General features: G+C 42.7%; 1 protein-coding gene across 3 annotated transcripts in view; it reads left to right on the top strand.

Moving 5' to 3' along the window:
- The window catches only part of LOC122561888 (integrin alpha-E-like), a 397374-nt gene that overhangs the window by 348436 nt on the left and 31349 nt on the right, over nt 1–17589 (top strand). For 2 of the 3 annotated variants that reach the window (XM_043714220.2, XM_043714221.2), the window contains 2 exons: nt 3824–3898; nt 11667–11774. In XM_043714220.2, coding sequence (XP_043570155.2) covers nt 3824–3898; nt 11667–11774 — 183 coding nt within the window. Of the gene's footprint in view, nt 1–3823; nt 3900–11666; nt 11775–17589 lie in introns of those variants that run through there. The other variant, XR_006315137.2, reaches the window with a different exon arrangement.

Raw genomic sequence — 17589 nt, 5'->3', positions numbered from 1 at the left:
TGTTTGGTTAAATTAAAAGTGAGAGAAATAGCTCTAAAAATTGCTGAAGAGGTTCTGGGGTTTGAAGATGATTCCCACATTTGCCAAGAAAGTTTAGAAAGAAAAGACCATACTCTTAGAATTAGCAGAAGGGTTTACCCCATGTCGTAACACTATGCAGTAGAAGTTGAGGGGTTGAAAGATACATTCAAAGGAGTCTTGGTGAGTTGCTACTGCATGTCATGTATGTGATACATACTGCTGTGAGAGAGTGAGTGCTAATGATAATGGATGGAGTGCCAATCAAGTCAATTGTTCTTACATGGATGGGATTTAGATTCTTGAGTGTTATTGTAGCTGCATTCATCAACAAGTAGAATATATCCCAGTACACTGCATAAGAACATGAGAACCAGGAAAAGGAGTAGGCCAGCTAGGCCTTTGAGCCCGGTCTGCCATTCTGTAAGACCATGGCAGATCTTTACATCGCCTCAGCTCCACCTACCCGATCTCTCACTATAACCCTTAATTCCTTTACTGTTCAAAAAATTATCTATTTTAGCTTTAAAAGCATTTAATGAGGAAACCTCAACTACTTTATTGGGCTGGGAATTCCATAGATTCACAATGCTCTGGGTGAAGAAGTTCCTTCTCAATTCAGTCCTAAATCTGCTCCCCCTAATTTTGAGACTATGCCCTCTTGTCCTAATTTCATCTGCCAGTGGAAACATCCTCTCTACTTCTTTCTTATCAACTCCCTTCATAATTGTATATGTTTCTGTAAGATCACCCCTCATTCTTCTAAATTCCAATGAATGTAATCCCAGTGTACTCAGTTTCTCCTCATAAGCCAACCCCTCAACTCCGGAATCAACCTAGTGAATCTCCTCAGCACACCCTCCAGTGTCAGTACATCCCTTCTCAAGTAAGGAGACCAAAACTGTAGGCAGTACTCCAGGTGTGGCCTCACCAGCACCCTATACAGCTGCAGTGTAACCTCTCTACTTTTAAACTCAATTCCTTTAACAATGAAGGACAAGATTCCATTTGCCTTCTTAATTACTTGTTGCACCTGCAGACCAATCTTCTGTGATTCATGCACAAGGATACCCAGATTCCTCTGCACAGCAGTATGGTGCAATATTTTACTTTTTACTGTTATTCCTACCAAAATGAATGACTTCTTACTTATTAACATTGTACTCCATCTGCTAAACTTTTGCCCACTCACTTAAATTATTTACATCCCTTTGCAAAGTTTCACAGTCCTCTGCACACTTTGCTCTCCCACTCATTTAATGTCATCCATAAACTTTGACACACTACATGTGGTCCCCAACTTCAAATCATCTATGTAAGTTGTGAATAATTGCAGTTCCAGTACTGATCCCTGTGGCACACCATTCATCACTGATCACCAACCAGAAAAGCACTAATTTATCCCCACTCTTTGTTTCCTGTTAGTTAACCAGTCTTCTATCCATACTAATAAATTGCCCGTAATGCCTTGCATCTTTATCTTAGCAGCATTTTATGCGGCACCTTGTAGAAAGTGACAAGTCCTGACATGTGTCTTAGAAATGGTAGACAACCTTTGGTGATACAGTAACCACAGATTTTTGACCTACTCTTGCAGCTACAACATTTATATGACTGATTCTGGTAAGGTAAGGTACCAACAATGGCAATGCTTTTGAACGTAACGATGATTAGATTCTCACTTGTTGGAGATAGTGATTGCCTGGAATTTGTGGAGTGTAAATATTATTTGGCTTTATCATCCCAAACCTGAATGTTTTCCAGTCTTGCTGCATGCTGGTATGAACTGGAGTTGTGAATAGTGTTGAAAGTTGTGCAATCATCAGCAATTAGACAAAATTCTCTTGTGATGGAGGGAAAGACATTGTTAAAGTAGCTAAAGATGGTTGAGCCAAGGAACTGCACAGAGTAAATCTTTCTGCAATCTCCTGAAGCTGAAGTGACTGGTTCCTAATAAATGTAGCCATCATCCGACAACCAGTGAAGAGATTTCCCTTTAACTTCTATTGAATTCAATTTTGTTAAGCCTCTTTCATGCCAGATTCAATGAAATGCTTCATTAATGTCAGCGGTAAGAGCTTCTCACTTCATTTCTGGAATTCAACTTTGTCCATTTTTGAATTATGCTGTAATGAATTATGGAGATGTATGATCCTGGCAGCACTCAAACTGGATATTGGTAAGCATGTTACTGCTTTGAAAGTGGCACTTGACAGGACCATTAACAACATCTTCCAACAACTACTAATGTTGAAAATAGACTGGCTGATTAGTCAGATTTCTTCTGCTTTTTGTGGCTAGGACATGCTTGAACAATTTTCCAAGCAAGGTCACCAAAATCAATGTCTGATTAGTTGTTTAACCGTTTACCACCATTTCATCTATATGTTCGTTATAGCACAGTTTAGGTCTATCAATTGAATGCTCCCACCAGTGTTTAGTATGCAGGCAGTCTGGTGTATGAACATATGATTAGAGTAGGCCATTGACCCCCCCCCCTCAAGATTGCCCTGCCATTTAATAAGATTCTGGCTATCCTGAATATAACCTCAAATCCACATTTTTGTCTGTCTCGCTAACCTTTCTAATATTGCCTTAAAAATATTCAAGGTCTCTGCTTCCACCACCTTTTCAGAGAGTTCCAAAAAACATGTCTCATCTCTATTCAATGAATGTCCCCTTATTTTTAGAAAATTACCCCCTAGTCATAGATTCTCCTATAAGTGGAAACATCTTCTCCACATCAAGACCCATCAGGATTTTCTTTGTTTCAATTAAGTCACTTTATTTCTAAATTTCAAAACAATCTTTATATACATGCATAGTCATTACAGCAGTTCAGTTCTATACAGTCTTTACATACGTAGAACAAACAAACCCAAGGCATCTTTTACTCATACAACCCTATATTTGCATACATTTGAGGCATTGGGAGGGTCTGATAACTGAACAGACCCCCATTTCCCCACTGTGTCTTGGCAGCAGCTGTCCCAAGGTTTAGACCTGGACCTTGAAATGTGCCAGTCTGAAACACTCAGTCAAGGTAAATTTCCTGTTCTGGAAAACCAACATGTTTTGGGCAGATTAAAGAGTATTTTTCACTGAGTTGATGGTCCTCCAGGCATATTTGATGTCTGTCTTGGTGTGCATCCCAGGAAACAGCCCATAGAGCACACAGACTCATGTGTCACGGAATTGCTCGGGACAAACCTCGACAAAAACACTGCATCTCTCTCCAGACACCTTTGCAAAGGCACATTTCAGAAGTGCATGTGTGACAGGCTCTACACCCCCGCAGCCACTTCGAGGGCAGCGTGTGGTGGTGCAGACAATCTAGACATATACAAAAGATCTCACAAATAGTGCCCTTCTCACCATCACCAAGTCATCTCTCACTCTCCTAAACTAAACATCATAGAACAAGTTACCCATTTCTGGTTTTAGTGTAGTAAACATTCTCTGAATTATCTGTAGTGCATTGAATTAAATAAGGTCCAGATACAGTCTCACCAGAGCCCTGTATAACTGAAGCATTGCCTCCCTAATTTTGTATTCAATTTCCATGATGTAAATAATCGCATTCCACTAACTTTCCTAATTAGGCTGAATAGTATCTTCACCAGATCTGCATTTCATAATAAAATTTACTTGGTGCTAGCCTTTCAACTTCTCATTGAACCAGGTTGGTCCACTTGCTTGATGGTAATGGTTGAATGAGGATGTACAAAGACTCCATTCTTGATTTTATTGACTGATGTCAGACAAGGTAGGAAATCTGAAACTAAATGGATTATTCTTTCCCCAGGAATCTTTGAAACATTGTTTGAAAACACAGAAAATCTTCAAACAACAGCCAGAACAGAAAATAAAAGATCAATGGGTACCTTTGAATTATTTTCTAAATTGTTATATTCTATCTTCAACCAAATAGAATAATGTTGACAGTATCAGCATCTTGCGAAGATCCAATAGCCATATCATGCTGAGATGCTGGAACTCCTGTGTACAGAACTTCACAATGACTTCTGCCAAAGACACCATAACAAATTTATAATTAGTCTGTAACAAACTCTGACTCTTTTCTAGAGGAGTAAATCTACACGTAAAATGCCCTCCTGAAAGCAGGAAATGTGCAGAAGCCTAATGAAATGCTGATTTCAGAGGTTGTTCTAATTTAACCTGTCTGATAGGAATGGAGCAAATTTGGAGTGCATCTAGTTTCACACCCAAGCATTTTCATGATCCATTGCTTTGAATGGATTGGAAAATTGTGCTGCTGTAAAATGGGTTTCTGATCCACAGCTGCCATATTGTGGGAACACTATGGGATAAATTTCCAGTCTGCACTCCTAGCAAAGTTAGCAGTGATTTCCATTGTTTAAAATGAATGTGTGCAACAACACTGGGGTATGAGCCAGTGGACAGGTAAGAATATAGAACATAGAACAGTACAACATAGTCCAAGCCCTTCACCCCCTCGATATTGTGCCGACCTTTTATCCTATTCTAAGATAAAACTAGCCTACATATCATACATTTTACTATCATTCAAGAGCCACTTAAATGTCCTAATGTGTTTAACTCTGCTATCACTGCTGGCAGTACATTCCATGCACCCACCACACACTGTGTAAAGAACCTACCTCTGACATCTCAACTAAACTTTCCTCCAATCACCTTAAAATTATGCCCCCTCATGATAGCCTTTTCCACCCTTGGAAAAATTCTTTGGTCTCCACTCTATTTATGCCTATCATCATCTTGTACACCTCTACCAAGACATCTCTCATCCTTCTCCGTTCCAATGAGAAAAGCCCTAGCTCCCTTAACCTTACTTCATAAAACATGCCCTCCAGTCCAGGTAGCATCCTGGTAAATCTTCTCTGCACCCTCTCTAAAGCTCCACATCCTTCCTAGAATGTGCACAATATTCCAACTGTGGTTTAATCAGGGCTTTATTGAGCTGCAACATGACCTTGCGGTTCTTAAACTCAATCCCCCTACTAATAACAGCCAACACATCACATGCCTATCAACTTGGGTGGCAACTTTGAGGGATCTATGGACATGGATTGCAAGATCCCTCTGTTCCTCCATACTGTCAAGCATCCTGCCTTTAACCCTGGAATCTGCATTCAAATTCGACCTTCCAAAATGAATCTTCACACTTTTCCAGTTTGAACTCCATCTGCCACTTCTCAGCCCAGCTCTGCATCCTGTCAATGTCCCATTGCGATCTCCAACAGCCCTGCACACTATCCACAACACCACCAATCTTGTGTGATTGGCAAACTTACTAACCCACCCTTCCACTTCCTTATCCAAGTCACTTATAAAGGTCACAAAGAGCAGAGGTCCCATGTGAACACCACTGAACAAAGAACAAAGAAAATTTACAGCCCAGGAACAGGTCCTTCAGCTCTCCAAGCCTGAGTCGATCCAAATCCACTGTCTAAACCTATCGCCCAATTCCTAAGCATCTGGATCCCTCTGCTCCCCACCTACTCATGCATTTGTCCAGACGCATCTTAAATGAATCTATCGTGCCTGCCTCTACTACCTCTGATAGCAAACACGTTCCAGGCACCCACCACCCTCCATGTAAAGTACTTGCTTCATGCATCCCGCTTAAACTTTTCACCTCTCACCTTGAAAGCATGACCTCTCGTTATTGGATCCTTCACCCTGGGCAAAAGCTTATCTCTATCTACCCTGTCTATACCCTTCATGACTTTGTAGACCTCAATCGGGTCCCCCCTCAATCTCCTTTTTTCTAATGAAAACAATCCTAACCTACTCAATCTATCCTCGTAGCTAGCACCTTCCATACTAGGCAACATCCTCGTAAACCTTCTCTGCACCCTCTCCAAAGTGTCCACATCCTTTTGGTAATGTGACGACCAGAACTGTTCACAGTATTCTAAATCCAGCCGAACCAATGTCTTGTACAATTTTAACATGACCTGCCAACTCTGATACTCAATACCCTGTCTGATGAAGGCAAGCATACCATATGCCTTATTGACTACTCTATCCACCTGTGCAGCAACCTTCAGGGTACAATGGACCTGAACTCCCAGATCTCTCTGCTCATCAACTTTTCTCAAAGCTCTTCGGTTTACTGTATAATTCATTCCAGAATTAGACTTGCCAAAATACATCACCTCACATTTGCCTGGATTAAACTCCATCTGCCACTTCTCCACCCAACTGTCCAGTCTATCTATATTCTCCTATATTCTTTGATAGTCCCTTATGCTTTCTGCTACTCCACCAATCTTCGTGTCATCTGCAAACTTGCTGATCATACCAATGGTGCCCTCTTCCAGATCATTTATGTGGCCCCAGCACTGATCCCTGTCACCTTTCTCCATTTCAAGAAACTCCCTTCAACTACTAATTTCTGTCTCCTGTTGCTCAACCAGCTCTTTATCCACCTAGCTAGAACACCTTGCACACCATGTGACTTCACTTTCTCCATTAGTTTACCATGGGGAACCTTACCAAGCACCTTAATAAAGTTCATGTATTGGCATCCACAGCCCTACCTTCATCTATCAACTTGGTCACTACCTCAAAGAACTCTATTAAGTTGGTAAGGCACGATCTCTCCCACAAAACTATGTTGCCTATCACTGAAAAACCCATTCTTTTCCAAATATAAGTAGATTCTATCCCTCAGTACCTTCTCCAGCAACTTTCCCACCACTAACATCAGGCTCACTGGTCTATAGAACCTGGAATATTCCTACTACCCTTCTTGTACAAGAGGACAACATTAGCAACCCTCCAGTCCTTTGGCACTTCACCTGCGTTTAACGATGCTGCAAAGATATCTGTCAGGGCCCCAGCTATTTCCTCTCTCGTCTCCCTCAGCAACCTGGGATAGATTCCAACTGGTCCTGGGTATCTGTCCACCTTAATAACCTCTAGCCTACCCAACATATCTTCCCTACTAATGTCAATGTGATCCAGAGTCATCAAACTTCCACCACTAATCTCAACATTCATAATGTCCCTCTCCTCAGTGAACATTGATGCAAAGTAATCATTGAGAATCTCACCCATTTTCTCAGGTTCAACACACAACCTTCCATCCTTATCGTTTAGTGGACCAATCCTTTCTCTAGTTTCCCGCTCGCTTCTTATATAAAAATAAAAGGCTTTGGGGTTCTCCTTAATTCTGCTCGCTAAAGCTATTTCATGACCCCTTTTAGTCCGCTTGGTTCCTCGTTTAAGACTGGTCCTATTCCCCCGATATTCCTCCAAGACCCGTTTTGTTCTAGCTGCCTGGACCTTATGTACACTTTCCTTTTCCTCTTGGCTAGTTGTATGATTTCTCCTGTCATCTGTGGTTCACGAATCTTGCCTTTCCTATTCTTTGCTTTCAACAGGACATGCTATCCTGCATTATTTTTAACCCATCTTTGAGAACCACCCACATATCAAATGTGGACTTCCTTGCAAATAGCTGTGTCTAATCCACATTTCCCAGCTCCTGCCTAATTTTGATACAATTGGTCTTGGCCCAGTTTAGTATTCTTCCCTTCGGACCACTCTCATCTTTATCTACAAGTATTCTAAAACTTACAGAATTGTGGTCACAATTCCCAAAGAAATCCCTCCACTGCAACGGCTACCACCTGGCCTGGCTCATTCCTCAATACCAGGTCCAATATGGCCCCTTCTCCTGGATGCTTCTTACAAATTCTGCCCCATCCAGACCTCTGACACTCAGTGTATCCCAGTCAATGTTGGTCACATCACCACCACCGTGTTGCCTCTACATCTTTCCATAATCTGTTTACCTGTTTATTCTTCCACTGGTCACCGAGCTCCAGGCTGAATACTTTTCATCTACTACCACCTTCTGACTTCTATGTGCCAGCCAATTCTGTATCCAGACAGCCAAATGTCCCTATATTCCATGCCTCCTTACTTCCTGAATGAGCCTACTGTGGGGAACCTTATCAAACGCTTTGCTAAAATCCATATACACCACATCGACTGATCTACCTTCATCAATGTGTTTTGTCACATCCTCAAATAATTCAGTAAGGCTTGTGAGGCCCCTCACAAAGCCATGCTGACTATCTCTAATCAAGCTATGCTTTTCCAAATAATCATAAATCCTGCCTGTCAGAACCCTCTCCAGTACTTTACAGACATTAGACTTACTCCTCTGAAGTTCCCAGGATTATCCCCATTTCCTTTCTTGAATAAGGCAATAACATTTACCACTTTCCAATCATCTTGCACTACTCCAGTGGACATTGAAGATGCAAAGATCATCACCAAAGGCACAGCAATCTCTTCCTTTGATTCCTGTAGTAACCTTGGTTATATCCTATATGGTGCCAGGGACTTATTTTTCCTCATGTTTTTCAAAATTTTCAGCACATCTTCCTTCTTAGCATCAAGATGTTCGAACATGTCAGCATGTTTCATGCTGTCCTCACAAATGACAAGGTCCTTCTCATGCTAAATTGCCTGTAATGTTAGTGCATTAGTCATGGGTAATTATAGGGTGGGCAAATGCGTTTGGATGGGTTACTCTTCGGAAGGTTAGTGTGGACTTGTTGGGCCGAAAGGCCTGTTTCCATACTGTAGGGAATCTAATTAATCAAGTCTTCTGCAAAATTGACTACACTTCAAAGATATTTTATTCACTGTAAAGCACTAGGGGCATTAGAACATAGACATAGAAAGTAGAACATTACAGCGCAATACAGGCACTTTGGCCCTCAATATTGCCCCGACCTGTGAAACCAATCTGAAGGCCATCTAACTCACACTATTCCATTTTCATCCATATGTCTATCCAATGACCATTTAAATGCTCTTAAAGTTGGCGCATCTACTACTAAGTAGTGCATTCCACACCCCTACTATTCTCTGAGTAAAGAAACTACCTCTGACATCTGTCCTATATCTATCACCCCTCAAATTAAAGCAAAGTTTCCTTGTGCTAGCCATCACCATCTGAGGAAAAAGGCTCTCATTGTACCCCCCACCAATCTAACTGTCTGATTATCTTATATGTCGTCATCAAGTCACCTCTCAATCTTCTTCTCTCTAGCAAAAACAGCTTCCAGTCCCTCAGCCTTTCCTCAAAAGACCTTCCTTCCATATTAGGCAACATTCTAGTAAATCACCTCTGAACCCTTTCCAAAACTTCCACGACCTTCCTATAATGCGTTGACCAGAACTGTAAACAATACTCCAAATGTGGCCACACCAGACTTTGTACAGCTGCAGCATGATCTCATTGTTCCAAAACTTAATCCTTCTATCAATAAAAGCTAACACACAATTTGTCTTCTTAACCACCCTATCAACTTGGGTAGCAACTTTCAAGAATCTATATATCTAGACACCGAGATCTCTGTGCTCATCTACACTTTCAAGAATCTTACCATTAACCCAGTACTCTGCATTCCTGTTACTCCTTCCAAAGTGAATCAGCTCACACTTTTTCACATTAAACTATTGCCACCTCTCAGCCCAGCTGTGCAATTTATCTATGTCTCTCTGAAACCTACTATCCACAACTCTACCAACCTTAATGTCATCCACAAATTTACTAACCCATCTCTCTATGCCCTCATCCAGGTCATATAAAAATGACAAACAGCAATGGCCCCAAAATAGATCCTTGCAGTACACCACTAGTAACTGAACTCCAGAATGACCATCAACCCATCATCTACCATCATCTGTCTTCTTTCAGCTCGCCAATTTCTGATGCAAACTGCTAAATCACCGTCAATCCCATGCTTCTGTGTTTTGTGCATTAGCCTACCTTGGGGAACCTTATCAAATGCCTTACTGAAATCCATATACACCACATCAATGGCTTTTCCCTCATCCACCTGTTTGGTCACCCTCTCAAAGAACTCAATAAAGTTTGTGAGGTGCAACCTACCCTTTGCAAAACCGTGTTGACTATCCCTAATCAACTTATTTCTTTCTAGATGGTTATAAATCATATCTCTTATAGCCTTTTCCAACACGTCACCCACAACCAAAGTAAGGCTGACTGGTCTATGATTACCAGAGTTGTCTGTACTCCTCTTCTTGAACAAGTGGACAACACTTGCTATCCTCCAGTCTTCTGGCAATATTCCTGTAGACAATGAGAATATAAAGATCAAAGCCATAGGCTCGGCAATCTCCTCCCATCCAACCCAGGGAACTTACCTATTTTCACACTTTCCAGAATTGCTAACACCACTTTCTTGTGAACCTCAATCCCATCTAGTCTAGCAGCCTATATCTCAGCATTCTCCTTGACAACATTTTCCAGTTTCAATACTGAAGAAAAATATTCATTTTGTGCTTCCCCATCTCCTCTGACTCCACTCACAACATCCCACTACTATCTTTGTTTGGCCCTAATCTTACTCTTGCCATTCTTTAATTCCTGATATATCTATAGAAAGCTTTAGGGTTTTCATTGATCCAATCCGCCAATGACTTCTCATGTTCCCTCCTGGCTCTTCTTAGCTCTCTCTTTCGGTCTTTCCTGGCTAACTTGTAACTCTCAAGCACCCTAACTGATCCTTCACATCTCATCCTGACATAAGGCTTCTTCGTCTTTTTGACAAGAGGTTCAACTTCCTTAGTAAACCATGGCACGACATTCTGGTATCATAAAATGTGTGAGATAAATCACGGCTTTCTTTATTTCTAACTTTCGTTTAAATGTAGTTCATACTATATCCTCCATTTTTATACGTGGATCTTGTTGAGGCATCAGGGTCAAAATGAGAAATCCCCATTGCCTCTTCTCAGGAAGAAGTGAGGTCTGCAGATGCTGGAGATCAAAGTTGAAACTTTATTGCTGGAACAGCACAGCAGGTCAGGCAGCATCCAGGGAACAGGAGATTCGACGTTTCGGGCACAGGCCCTTCTTCAGGAATGAAGAAATTTTTGATGCCTGTGCCAGAAACGTCGAATCTCCTGTTCCCTGGATGCTGCCTGACCTGCTGTGCTGTTCCAGCAATAAAGTTTCCTCTTCTCAGGAAGTCCTGCCAATTTTTATGCAAGTTTTCAAAATCATGAGTGGATACGGAGAAATCAGTTGTAAATGAATCGAGAACGGAGGGCACAATTTTAAATCTTTTGCAAAAAAGGAAAATGCAAAATGAGAAAATCTTTTTCACATAATGTGGTGGAAACAGATTCATTTGAGGCATTCAAAAGAGTATTGGATGATTATTTAAATAAAATATAAACTCGCAGGGTTATTGGGAAAAGGCAGGAGATTGGCACCAAATTAAAATGCTCAAGCAGCTGATGCAGGCATTGTGGATTTAATGACCTCCTTGTCCATTGTAACAGTTTGGAGATTCTGGAAAGCACAAGCTAATCAGGTTGTGGTGAGTCCATCGGTGAGCCTGGAATCAAGATCCTGGAGCTGAAATCTTTCCTGCTTCGAGCTGCCAAGCAATGAGAGGCCACATCTCTTATGCTTAGCTGTGCCACAGTGGAGGCCGTGGCTGCATCAGGCCAAGTGGTGCCCCAGGGTTGTGGAGTGATCCAAGAATTAACAAACAAAAAGTCTCCTGTTGAAGAGCTGGCAACAGCAGAATTGTTTCTATGGATTTGTCCTTTATGAATTCCATTTATATTTTGATCTTTCATAGGACTGTGACATGCATGAATGTGAATGTTGGTATTTTCAGTGTGAACTCACAGCAGCAAAACAAGACATTGATCTAACAGCACGGTTGCCAGTCAACAATTTAAAACAGGTAAAATTTGAATTAGTTTCTGATGTAAAACACCAGAATCTTTCTTTGTTGTAAATACCTAATTTCTGTTTCCTCATTTCATTTTTATCACAGAATTTAGCATCCAGTACTGAATGTGCTGGCTACTCTGGGACATTTATCTAGTATTGGGATTGTGGAAGATGCTATGGGAAAGCTATCCAGTACTGAATATATTGCGCAGTGTTGTACAAGTTGAGAGTGTACTAGACATTATTATACAGGAATCCAGTATAGAGTCATAGAGATGGAAACAGATCCTTCAGCCCAACCCTTCCATGCCGACCAGATATCCCAACCCAATCTAGTCCCACCTGCCAGCACCTGGCCCATATCCCTCCAAACCTTTCCTATTCATATACAATTGTCCAGCAGTCCATGTGGAGGATCCTATTGAACATGTTGACAGTGAAGGATTCAGCAATGGTAATGCCATTGAATGTCAGGGAATGATGGTTAGATTGTCTCTTGTTAGAGATGGTCCTTGCTTGGTATTTGTGTGGCATGATTGCCATGTGTCAGCCCAACCTGGATATTGTTCAGATCTTGCAGTGTTTGGATATTGTTTCAGTATCTGACAAGTCATGAATTGTGCTGAGCATTATGCAATGAACAGTGAACATTCCCACTTCTGACCTTATGATAGAGGGATGGTCATTAATTAAGCTGTTAAAGATGGTTGAGTTTAGAACAAATACCCTGATGTACAAGTGATGAAGTGGCACTGTCCCTGCCTCGGAGCGAGAGAAACCAGGTTCAAATACCACCTGTTCCAGAAGTGTGTCATAGCATCTTTGAACAAGTTTTGGATACTGCTGGGGGGGATGACCTACCAGAGGAAAGCCATGGTAGTCAGTTCCCTGGCACTGAGCCTGACACTGTGGCAAAGAAGGGAAGGGGGCAGAATAGAAAAGTACTCGTGGTAGGGGACTCAATAGTTAGGGGAATCGACAGGAGATTTTGTGGTCAGGATCGGGATTCCCGGAAGGTATGTTGCCTCCCTGGTGCCAGGGTCCGGGACGTCTCCGATCGGGTGTATAAGGTTCTAAAGGGGGAGGGCAAACAGCCAGAAATCGTGTTACATATTGGCACCAATGATATAGCCAGAAAAAGGATTGAGGATATAAAAAGTGATTTCAGGGAGTTAGGATGGAAGCTGCAAAGCAGGACGAACAGAGTAGTGTTCTCTAGTTTACTACCGGTGCCACGAGATAGCGAGGCGAGGAACAGGCGAGCGGGCGCAGCTTAACACGTGGCTGCGCAGCTGGTGTAGGAGGGAGGGCTTCAGATATGTAGATAATTGGGATGCCTTCTGGGGAAGGTGGGACCTGTACAAAAAGGACGGGTTGCATCTGAACTGGAAGGGGACCAATGTCCTGGGTGGAAGTTTGCTTGAGTAGTTCAAGAGGGTTTAAACTATGGCAGGGGGTGGGAACCTGAGCTGTATACCGGAGGTGAGAGTTGATGCAGATGTGGCAATAGCAAAAGGTAGACCAGCTAGTGGGAAGGATTTTCCTGGGAAGGAACCAAGGGATCAGTTAAAGTGCGTTTGCTTTAACGCAAGGAGTATCAGGAATAAAAGTGATGAACTTAGAGCATGGATCAGTACCTGGTGCTATGATGTTGTGGCCATAACAGAGACATGGGTTTCTCAGGGGCAGGAATGGTTGCTGGATGTTCCAGGGTTTAGAGCATTTAAAAACAATAGGGATGGGGGACAAAGAGGAGAGGGTGTAGCACTACTAGTCAGAGAGAATATCACAGCTACATAAGCTTCCATTGTCGAGGATGATCTGCCTACCGAGTCAGTATGGGTGGAAATTAGGAACAGCAAGGAAGCAGTCACCTCATTAAGGGTTTACTACAGGTCCCCTAATAGCAGCAGGGAGATTGAAGAAAGCATAGGTCGGCAGACTTTGGAAAAGTGTGGACGTAGTAGGGTTGTTGTAATGCGTAACTTTAACTTTCCCAATATTGATTGGAACCTCCTTCGAGCAGAAGATTTGAATGGAGCTGTTTTGTAAGGTGTGTTCAGGAGGGTTTCCTAACTCAGTACGTTGACAGGCCGACGAGGGGAGAGGCCATTCTAGACTTGGTGCTCGGAAACGAGCCGGGGCAGGTATGAGATCTTGTGGTGGGAGAGCATTTTGGTGATAGTGACCACAACTGTCTCACATTCTACATAGCTATGGAGAAGGAGAGGATTAGGCAAAATGGGAGGATATTTAATTGGGAAGAGGAAACTATGATGTGATTAGACATGAGTTAGGAAGCATGGACTGGGAGCAATTGTTCCATGATAAAGGCACTATAGACATGTGGAGACTGCTTAAGGAACAGTTGTTGCGAGTGATGAGTAAATATGTCCCTCTGAGACAGGCAAGAAGGGGTAAGATAAAGGAACCTTGGATAAAGAGAACGGTGGAGCTTCTCGTCAAAAGGAAGAAGGTAGCTTACATAAGGTAGAGGAGGCTAGGGTCAAGCTCAGCTCTAGAGGATTACAGGCAGGCGAGGAAGGAGCTCAAAAATGGTCTGAGGAGAGCCAGGAGGGGGCACAAGAAAGGCTTGGCAGAACGGATTAGGGAAAACACAAAGGCATTTTACACTTATGTGAGGAATAAGAGAATGGTCAAAGAAAGAGTAGGGCTGATCAGGGATAGCATAGGGAGCTTGTGTGTGGAGTCTGAGGAGGTAGGGGAAGCCCTAAATGAGTTTTTTGCTTCTGTCTTTACGAAAGAAACAAACTTTGTAGTGAATGAAACCTTTGAAGAGCAGGTGTGCAAGCTGGAATGGATAGAGATAGAGGAAGCTGATGTGCTGAAAATTTTGTCAAACATTAAGATTGACAAGTCGCCAGGCCCGGACCAGATTTGTCCTCAGCTGCTTTGGGAAACGAGAAATGCAATTGCTTCGCCACTTGCGAAGATTTTTCCATCCTCTCTCTCCACTGGAGTCGTCCCTGAGGACGAACAGAGTAGTGTTCTCTAGTTCACTACTCTGAGGACGAGAGAGAGACAAATGTAATTCCTCACTTCTAGAAAGGAAATAGGGAAATCCCAGGCAATTACAGACCAGTAAGTCTCACGTCTGTCGTCTGCAAAGTGTTAGAAAGGATTCTGAGGGATAGGATTTATGACCATCTGGAAGAGCATGGCTTGATTAAATGCAGATTCTGGATTAGTGGTGCTGGAAGAGCACAGCAGTTCAGGCAGCATCCAAGGAGCAGCGAAATCGACGTTTCGGGCAAAAGCCCTTCATCAGGAATAAAGGCGGAGAGCCTGAAGCGTGGAGAGATAAGCTAGAGGAGGGTGGGGGTGGGGAGAAAGTAGCATAGAGTACAATAGGTGAGTGGGGGAGGGGATGAAGGTGATAGGTCAGGGAGGAGAGGGTTGAGTCAACAAGGCTTTGTGAGGGGCAGGTCATGCCTCACAAACCTTATCGAGTTCTTTGAGGATGTGACTAGAAAAGTTGATGGGGATCAAGCTGTGGATGTGGTGTATATGGACTTCAGCAAGGCATTTGATATGGTTCCCTATGGTAGGCTCATTCAGAAGGTCAGGAGGAATGGGATACAGGGGAACTTAGCTGTCTGGATACAGAATTGGCTGGCCAACAGAAGACAGCGAGTGGTAATAGAAGGAAAATATTCTGCCTGGAAGTCAGTGGTGAGTGGTGTTCCACAGGGCTCTGTCCTTGGGCCTCTACTGTTTGTAATTTTTATTAATGACTTGGATGGGGGGATTGAAGAATGGGTCAGCAAGTTTGCAGACGACACAAAGGTTGGAGGTGTCGTTGACAGTATAGAGGGCTGTTGTAGGCTGCAGCGGGACATTGACAGGATGCAGAGATGGGCTGAGAGGTGGCAGATGGAGTTCAACCTGGATAAATGCGAGGTGATGCATTTTGGAAGGTCGAATTTGAAAGCTGAGTACAGAATTAAGGATAGGATTCTTGGCAGTGTGGAGGAACAGAGGGATCTTGGTGTGCAGGTACATAGATCCCTTAAAATGGCCACCCAAGTGGACAGGGTTGTTAAGAAAGCATATGGTGTTTTGGCTTTCATTAACAGGGGGATTGAGTTTAAGAGTCGTGAGATCATATTGCAGCTCTATAAAACTTTGGTTAGACCGCACTTGGAACACTGCATCCAGTTCTGGTCGCCCTATTATTGGAAAGATGTGGATGCTTTGGAGAGGGTTCAGAGGAGGTTTACCAGGATGCTGCCTGGACTGGAGGGCTTATCTTATGAAGAGAGGTTGACTGAGCTCGGACCTTTCTCATTGGAGAAAAGGAGGAGGAGAGAGGACCTAATTGAGGTATGCAAGATAATGCGAGGCATAGATAGAGTCGATAGCCAGAGACTATTTCCCAGAGCAGAAATGGCTAACACGAGGGGTCATAGTTTTAAGCTAGTTGGAGGAAAGTATAGAGGGGATATCAGAGGCTGGTTCTTTACACAGAGAGTTGTGAGAGCATGGAATGCATTGCCAGCAGCAGTTGTGGAAGCAAGGTCATTGGGGACATTTAAGAGACTGCTGGACATGCATATGGTCACAGAAATTTGAGGGTGCATACATGAGGATCAATGGTCGGTACAACATCGTGGGCTGAAGGGCCTGTTCTGTGCTGTACTGTTCTATGTTCTATGTTCTATGATTAGAAAATATCTACCCCCAGGAACACCAAGATAACTTGCAGCTGAGATGACTGACCTCCAATAGCCACAGCCAACTTCCTTTGTACCAGGTGTAACTAACCAGCAAGAGTTTTCCCCCACATTTTCATTTACTCTAGTTTTGCAAGGGAGCCTTGGTGTCATAATTAGTCAATTGTGGCCTTGATATGTGATGATGCTGCTTCTTTAACAAAGATATGTGGTCCTTGTTTTTTTTCCCAAAAGGGATTGTAAAAGGCCAGAGGTTCTGATTTATCTACGAATAGGCCACTTTGATTATGGCTAACAGATACTGTCTAAGACAACAATCAAGGAAAAGGGCTCTTAGTTTTTTTTTAAGCAATTGCACAATGAAAAGAGAGGGGCCAGTTCTCCCAGTTCAGAGATTTTCTAGTTTGGTTTAGTCTTAGCTGGGGATCCTGAGAAGCTGCTGAGAAAATTGAGGTACCATGTTGTAGCCAATGATCCCTGGCTGATCCTCTCTGCAAGCTCTCTCTCCCTGTAAGAACCTGTGTTTGAATTTACCTTTTTGTCAAGGGATGTGTTTACAGGATGTTGCAGGAAATCAGAATGCTCTTTGTTAATTTGTGCAGCATATTGTGTTGGTTGAGTTTTCAAATAGCTGTTATTCTAAATTCTGTTTTCTTTTGCTTGTATTTCATTCGGTAGTCTATAAATAAATTCTGGTTTGTTTAATACTGAGTGGTTTGACCAGCTGCATCACTTCTGGAATGTCCACCCTACACCTGCCTAAAACAACTAGAAAAGTTAGAGTCTGAGCTACCTTCTTGAAATTTTTTGAAGGGGTCTGGCCTGGTCCATAACAGATAAAGGGCTGTCACTCACACTTCACCTCCAGAATTCAGCTCTATTGTCCATGTTTGAACCAAGACTACAATGAGGTCAGGAGTGAAGTGGCTCTGGCAGAAGCCAAAATGAACATTAGTAAGCAAGTTATTACTAAGCAAGTGCTGCTTGTTAGCAGTGTTGAACCATGGTAGTGATCATGGGTTTGAAAAGTGCTGCCTGAAGGTCACACACCTGACTTGTGCCTTGTATATAAAACATAGAACATTACGGCGCAGTATAGGTCCTTCAGTCCTCGATGTTGCGCTGACCTGT

Source organism: Chiloscyllium plagiosum, unplaced genomic scaffold, assembly GCF_037043375.1.
Source record: "Chiloscyllium plagiosum isolate Xiang-an unplaced genomic scaffold, Cpla_swu_hap1 HiC_scaffold_31, whole genome shotgun sequence".
Classification (NCBI taxonomy): Eukaryota; Metazoa; Chordata; class Chondrichthyes; order Orectolobiformes; family Hemiscylliidae; genus Chiloscyllium; species Chiloscyllium plagiosum.
The sequence above is the reverse complement of the archived record's forward strand: the minus strand, read 5'-3'. Positions and strand labels throughout refer to the sequence as shown.